General features: G+C 46.2%; 1 protein-coding gene across 1 annotated transcript in view; it reads right to left on the reverse strand.

Moving 5' to 3' along the window:
- The window catches only part of SCNN1A (sodium channel epithelial 1 subunit alpha), a 32,183-nt gene that overhangs the window by 4,433 nt on the left and 19,771 nt on the right, over positions 1-7,979 (reverse strand). The window contains exons 5-8 of the mRNA XM_004387261.2: positions 3,583-3,686; positions 2,786-2,949; positions 2,243-2,341; positions 1,917-2,034 (exon numbers count right to left, since the gene is read on the reverse strand). Of these exons, the coding sequence (XP_004387318.1) occupies positions 1,917-2,034; positions 2,243-2,341; positions 2,786-2,949; positions 3,583-3,686 (485 nt within the window). The remainder of the gene's footprint in view (positions 1-1,916; positions 2,035-2,242; positions 2,342-2,785; positions 2,950-3,582; positions 3,687-7,979) is intronic.

The raw sequence follows: 7,979 nt of genomic DNA on the forward strand, positions 1-7,979 counted from the left end.
CCCAAGGTTGAGTAAGGACAGTGTTGACATGTAGTGGGGTTCTTAACCATTGTCATAGGGCAATATGTGTACTAACTGTTTAATGAGAAACTATTTTGTTCTGGAAACCTTCATCTGAAGTGAGAATAGCAGCACAACTGGAAGAACGTAATAGACGTAACTGAATTGTACATGTAGAAATTTTTGAAATGGTGTATCTTTGGCTATGTTTATTTTCACCAAAGAAAAAACAGGGTCCTCCAACGCCGAGACGGGAGCATGTTGACATGTCATGGGGTTGTTAACCAATGTCATAAAACAATATGTGTACTGACTGTTTAATGAGAAAATATTTGTCCTGTAAACCTTCATCAAAGTACAATTTAAAAAAATGAAAATAAAATTAGGAAGAATGAGAAGCAGCTGGGTCTTTTTCTCTGGGGAGTAAGCAGTATGTAGAAAACTCAAAGGACCTTGTCTTTAGCCTTAGTTCCTCATCTTAACCCTCACAATTTCCCAGGAATGAATATTGTTATTTTTCTCTCATACATCTTCTTCCAACTCACAACAACTTAGAAATAATTTTTTTTGGAGGGTAGGGGTTGTGGGGTAGGAGTCCTGGCTCAACATGTTCTGGGATGTGTCACATCCCCCCTCTGGGCCTCAGTTTGCTCATCTACAAAAGGAGAAGGTGAGGTGAGATGGCCTCCGAATTTCCCTCCAGTTCTGTTGTGCTATAATCCTCTAAGTTCAGAGAGAGAGGAAGTGGGAGGCAGCAGGAGACAGGAAGTACAGGCAGGGGGAGCAAATGGGGCCTGAGCGGACCCAGGGAAGAAACGAGGCAGAAAGAAAGATAAACAGACAGAACCGAGATGGGGAAGTTCACTAAACTCTGGGGTGAAACAATCCTTCAGGAGGAAGGAAGAAGAAATGCCTCCATGTCTGCAGTGTCCATGGCTGTGTTTCCTGAGGAGTGTGAAGGCTCCCTCTCCCCCAGCATGGGCTGCCCACCTACTCCCTCACCACCCTGTGGGAGGAAGAGGAGGAGGAGCTACGGGAGGCCTGGTCAGCTGTGCCAGCCAAGGCTACCTCTGGCTAGATAAGAATGTGTGCACCAGGAATACAAACACCTTCTATATTTTCTTGTTTGGGATTGGTTTTTTGCTCAGCTTCCTAGTACACAGCTTCCCTGCTGAATAACTCAGCTAAAGTGGAAAGAAAAAGGGATTTGTCTCCCCTAGACCAAGAGAAGGAGATTTCAGTGCTCGCCAAACCTTTTGGATTGTGTCCTCCTATGGGTAAAAAAATTTTACACAAGCACCTCCAATATATGTATTTAATTTACAAATTACATACCTGTACTTTATAAAACATACATAAAATGGAAAATGTTAAGGAATGAGATCAATACATGTAACTTCTAATATTTTCTTTCTGTACCCCAGTGAGTTGTCTCATGCCCCCCAGCACTCCGTTTTGGAGACCAGCACCCTAGTGGCTGGGTAAGGTGTTGGCAATAGCCATCCCTGCTAAGTAGCCCAAGGGCTGAGCTGGGGGAGCGGTGGGCAGAGCGTTGGCTGAAATCTCAGTGGGCAGAGCACAGAACCACTGGAATGACTGGCCCCTTCCTGCTTGAGATTTCCCTCATGTGCTCTTTCTTCCTTATGCTGCAGGTTATTTTTAAATGGGGCAGTTCTTTGACAAACACACAGAAGCCAAAACAAAGAAAGAGAAACTGTCAAGGAGGAAGAGAGAGAAGAGAGACAGAGAGAGAGGAAAGCAGAGAGAGCAAGGCTAAGGGCTAAAAAAGAAGCATGAGAGGGAGAATTCTTCAGGGCTGGTGGGAGCCAGAGGCCATGCCCGCAGAGAGAGGAGAGAGCTCATGGGAAAGTCCTGGGGTCAGGTGGGGAAGGGCAGGGGGCTCCCTGGATTCTCACCCCAGGAGGTATGCTTCCAGTAGTCACAATACTCCACACCCTCGGACTTTGGGTAGTAGATGTAGGCACAGCCACACTCCTTGATCATGCGCTCCTGGAAGCAGGAATGAATACACATCTGGAAGAGAGGGGAATGAAGAGGAAAGGGAGTTCAGACCTGACAGACCCCCTCCCCCTTCCCCTACACAGCCCAGAAGGGGTAGGGCAGGGAAGGACAAAAATTTTCTGCACAGCATCTCCAGCCCTCTTTCCACAAGCCTCCCCACCATGCCCCACCCTCGGCCCCCTCCCCCACAACCTTGATTGACTGACAGGTGGGACCTCACCTGCTGAGTGTACTTGGAATGGTAAAAGTTCTTGACAGGGACTTCGCTGCCATTCTCAGTGCAGTCACCATAGTTGCCCCCAAGTCTGTCCAGGGCTTCCTATGAACCCCCACACCAGCAGGTAAGAAATCAGAGCAAGCAGCCCAGGCTACTGCCTGGATTCTTTCTTCCCGCATTCCCCGGGGTATCTCACACCCTGCCAGCTTCTTCTATCAGCTCACCATCTAAAAACATGTATCTCCAGCAGCCCCCAATACCCATCCCGTGCTACTTCCAAGGACACTGGGCCCAGAGAGCCATTCCTAAGCATCCTCTGACCCCTTTCTCAGCACCTTCCCACCCAAAGCCCACTTCCCAGGGTCCTACTTCCGAATGTCCATTCTGCCAGCCCCCTAGCCCCTCATTTCTGCTCCTGAAGACCCTCACAAGCTCAATGCCCATCCTACATGATCTTCCTCCACAGTCTTCTGGATGCCAAGTTCACCTCCCAGAGCCTCTCCAATCTGGGGCTCTCCTCCCAGGTTTCCCAGTCAGCATCCTTGCCTTCTTCATGCTGATGGACGTCTCTACGCCAGGCCGCAAGTTAAAGCCGCCATCATCCATGAAAGCAGGTTCATCTTGCCCATGCACCAGGACCCTGGCCCCCGTCACCGTGGACAGCAGTGGGATGAAGTCATTCTGCTCTGTGCGTAGCACCAGGGACAGGCCTGGGAGCATGGGGGGTGGGGGGTGGAGAGGAAGAAAGAAATAATTGTGGAGAAGAGTTAGAGATGGAAACCCACCCATCCACCCTGCCTAGTCTTTAATGCTCTGAGGAGATGAAGGCCAGGAAGACCTACAAATGGATTTGGCAACCCCTGTGCTGGAGTCCAAGGAGCCCTGGTGGTGCAATGGGTTAAAGCGCTTGGCTGCTAATCGAAACATCAGTGGTTCGAACCCACCAGCCACTTCGCAGGAAAAAAGACCTGGCAATTTTCTTCCATAAAGATAATAGCCTGGGAAACCCTACGGGGCAGTTCTACTCTGTCATATAGGGTCACTATGAGTCAGAATCGACTCAGTGGCACACAACAACAACAACAGTGCTGGAGTGTGGGGGCAGGCAGGAAGGCCTGGGCCAGGATTCCTATCATGCCTGGAATGGACCATGTGGTGCCCACAGGGAAAAAGAACAGAAAGGACTCCTTCCAGGATAGAGGTGGGCATTGGTGGTGAGGCCCAGAAGGCACACAATATCTCTACTTATGGGGATGTAAACTCAACGCCAATAAATGTAGGCCAGGTGGTGGGAAAGGCGGCGAGGTCAAGGTCTGGGATTGAGGGAAGGGAAAGGTGCTCACCATTGTTGATCCCAGGCAGGGAAGACATCCAGAGGTTGGAGTTGTTCTTGTGATTGAAGGTGTAGCAGTTCCCATACATCGGATGGTGGAAACGAGAATAATTCCTTATCAGGAGAGAGGGAGTAGAGTCAGAGGGGAAAGTGTAGGGGATAAGACAGAGCAGGAAGGTGAGGCAGAGTAAAATCTCCACTCCCTCAAACTCCTGCTGCACACATGCCTTTCAGAGCCATCTGTTTCCTGATCACCTACTATGTGCCACACAATGCTGGGAGCTTTATACAAGCTCCCTCAGTCGTTCCTCCCAAAGGTCTGTGAGGGTATCGTCCCTACGTCACAGAAGAAGAAGCTAAAGCTCAGAAAGGTCAAGTAGCTGGCCCAAGGACACACAATCAGTGATGATGAACCTGGGTCTCAAACCCAGGTCATCTACCTTCTAGCCCAGTGCTCTTCCCACCAGGCCACCCAGCCTCACTAGCCTTGACTTATATGCTGCCTTGTGACGTCTCTTGTGTTGCCGTGTTGCATTATGAAAACTCTTGCAGTAACTTCTCACATGTCTAAGTCTTGGTTCCCCAACTGGATTGTAAGCCCCTTGAGGACCGGAGACATAACTTGCTTATCTCTATATCCTCTTAACACCCTCCCAGCTAACTGCACAGTTCTTGCCACATAAAACCAAACCAAACCCATTGCCGCTGAGTCAATTCTGACTCATAGTCACCCTGTAGGACAGAGTAGAACTGCCCCATAGGGTTTCTAAGGAGCAGCTGGTGGATTCAAACTGCTGATCTTTTTTGGTTAGCAGCCAAGCTCTTAACTGCTGTACCACCAGGGCTCCTCTTGCCACACAGGAGATAGTTAATAAATATTTGTTAGATGAATGAATGAAATGGAGAGACAGAAGGGAATAGGGTTAGAGGAAAGAATGAGACCAGTGGAGAGCATAGAGCTGAGGGGAGCAGGATCAGATCCCAGGGCAACAATGAGGCCAAGTGTTTTCCTGAGGCCTCTTGCATCAGCCTGTCGGGCACTGTAGAGCCAAAGCCGGGCTATAACAAGTTTGAAAAGAAAGGGAAAAGAATCACAGCGGCAACACTGCTGCAAGAGGAATAGGATTTGACAGCAAATCACAGATTCCAAAACAGGGAGGCTGTGTTGGGTTGCAGCAAGAGCCTGCAAGGGGACAGAGGGGATCTGTGTTCTAACTACACTGATATCTTAGAGCTGGCATGGGAGCAGGGGAGAAGGAGGTGGGGCTTTTGTCTGTGAGAGGCAGGGGAGGAATGAAGAGGGAGGAAGAGGGAGGAGAAAGCTGACAGGGATAAGGAGTGGGGAGGCTGGGTTCCAGTTCTTTAAACTAGAGCAAGTCATTTTTTCTAAGCCATTCTCTTCAACTGTAAAATGAGATTGGAACTAGATGATCTGGAACCTCCACTGGCCTTGAAGAACAAAGGCACAGAATAATTATTAACTATTGTTGTTGTTGTTAGTTGAAACACTGTGGCACCTCTAGGAAGTGCTAGGAGGTCAGCACTTCCAGAGCATAGGCTGGGTTCAGGGAGTGGTGGAAGAAGACACTACAGAGTAAGCAGAGGCCAGACTTGAAGGCCTGAGAGCCCAGCTCCCTGGGAGAACAGACAGATACAATGTGGTGAGTGCCCATCATGGTCAGTATTTGACAGCTGGAAGCAACAGATTCGATGGAGCAATATGGATGGATCGTAAAAAACAGGGCTTAGTGAAAAAAGTAAGGGGAAAAGAGATATGTAGCACAATATCATTTGTGTAAATTAAATACACATTTTACAAAACACATACAAAGAGATACACACTAAGCATATTAATATCGGTGTCTATGAGAGGCAATACAACATGATGGTTAGAGCACAGACTCTGGAACTGAACTACTTATTATTTGAATCCCAGCTTTAACAAGTATTGGCTGTGGCGCCAAATTACTTAATCTCTCAGTACCTCAGTTTCCTTATCTGTAAAATGGGGATAATAAAAGTACCTACTTCACAGGGATGTTGCGAGATTTAAATTATACTTAGAATGGTGCCTAGTAAATAGTAAGAACTATGTAAGTTGCAATTAAGATTTAGGAAGATAGAATGGATAAAATGAAAAAGACAGACAATAACAAATGTTGGGGAGGATGTAAAGAAACTGGAACACTCATACATTGCTGTTGGGATTATAAAATAATGCCACCACTTTGGAAAACAGTTTGGCAGTTCCTGCAATGGTTAAACATAGTTACCATGTTATCATTGTTAGGTGCCGTGGAGATTATTTCAACTCATAGAGACACCATGTGACAGAGTAGAACTGCCCCATAGAGTTTTCTACGTTGTAATCTTTACAAGAGCAGATCACCAGGTCTTTCTCCAGTGGAAGAGCCACTGGGTGGGCTTGAACCGCCAACCTTTCCATTAGCAGCACCACCAGCAACTCCACTCATAGTTATATGCTCGAGAGAATTGAAAACATATGTCCACACAACAACTTGTACATGAATGTTCATAGAAGCCTTATTCATATTAGTCAAAGAATGGAAACAATCTAAATATATCTTATCAACACATGAATAGGTAAACAAAACATGGTATATTCATACAAAGAAATGTTATTTAACCATAAAAAGGAACGAAGTTATGATACATGCTACAACACAGATGCGTGCTATGACATATTGAAAACATTGTTAAGTGAAAGAAGCCAGCCACAAAAGGCTACATATTGTATGATTCCATTTATATGAAATGTCCAGAACAGGCAAATCCACAGAGATCCATAATGTATATTAATGGTTGCCATGGCTGAGAGAGGGGGGATGAGGACCGGTTGCTAATGGGTGTATGCTTCTCTTTGGGGTGACGAACGTGTTCTAAAATTAGATGGTGGTGATGGTTACATAACTGTGAATATAGTAAAAACCACTGAATTTTACACGTTAAAAGGGTGAATTTTATGATATGTGAATTATATCTTAATAAAGTGGCTGTTAAAAAAAAGACTATACTTAAACCAAAAACATCCCCTGAAGTCTTCTTTAAACCAAACAATAGTTCAGCTTAACTAGTAAACAATGTCTGCCTTGAGCACTGTGCTCTTCTAAGATCTATCTATATGGGATCAAACTGACAACAGCAACTCAAAAAATTAGATAGGAACCTTAGGGGCCACAAGTTTATGTTAGCCAGGGAGGAACAGCTCAGAAACGGAAGGTGAGAATGGTGGCACAACTTGAAGACTGTAATCAATGTCACTGAACTGTACATTAGAAATTGTTGAATTGGTATAAGTTTTGCTGTGCATTTTCTCAGCAACAACAATAACAAAAATAAGCTGAATTAGATATATATAAGATTTATGGGGGCGGGGGAGGATGTAGGATGGGAGGGTGGAATGAGAAAACCACGCTAAAGAGCTTCAGCTTGATTCTGACAGCCGTGAGAGACGCTGAAGGATTCTGATTCTAACTGAATCAGAATAGTGAAGTATAAAGCCTCCTGTGGTTGCAGAGTGAAGGAAGGATTTAGAGACAGGCAGGCAAATTAGGAGGTGATTACAACAATCTGGGTGAGAAATGGTGATCTAAGTACCAAGACAAAGATGAACTGTAGACTTTCTGTTAATGAGGAGGTTGGGAGCATATGGAATGCAGAGTCAGAGGACCAGGATGAAAACTACAGATGGGATGGTAAGAAGGTAACAGAGCAACTGCCACGTTTCCCAGCTGGCAGCTTCTATCCTCAAACAAACACAAAGAGTAGAGACAGGAACAAAATTGTGTGCTGGGCAGAATGAGTGTGTGAGGGGTGGGGGCAGAAGCAGGTGACACCTGGCCCTGCTGCCATTCTCCAGTAACACAGGAGGAGAGAGCTTCTTGTGGAGTGCTGCATCAAGATCCTTCCTCAGGCAGGCAGAGGCAGAGAGATGGCCCCCATGAAGTGAGGAGCAGAAGTAGGAGGGGAAGGTAGGTATAGGAAGGGGCCAGAGGCTACAGAAGGGGACTTAGCCTCTCCCAGGCCTCAAGAGCTGGCACACTGTGACCTCTCTGCAAGGATATACGACAAGGGGTGGTAACAGAAAGAAGCCTGACAGGCATTACAATAGAGTAGGAAGAATCCTTAGCTAGGGCTGCCTGTGACCTTGGACAAGTCACTTCACTTCTTTGAGTACAAAAGTAATGAGACTCAACTTTCCCAAAACACCCTGTGGCTTACAAAGAGCCCTCACATTTGTTATCTATGCAGTTGGTGTAACTCTCAAGGTGGGTATTATCATCTTCATCACTTGAGTCCAAGTGCAAAGATGGCAAGGATTATATATTTTTTTCTTTGACGTACTCCAAGTCCGAGAACAGTGACTGTCACATAATCCTGACATTC

The sequence above is a fragment of the Trichechus manatus genome, unplaced genomic scaffold (assembly GCF_000243295.1).
Source record: "Trichechus manatus latirostris isolate Lorelei unplaced genomic scaffold, TriManLat1.0 scaffold00182, whole genome shotgun sequence".
NCBI classification, from domain to species: Eukaryota; Metazoa; Chordata; class Mammalia; order Sirenia; family Trichechidae; genus Trichechus; species Trichechus manatus.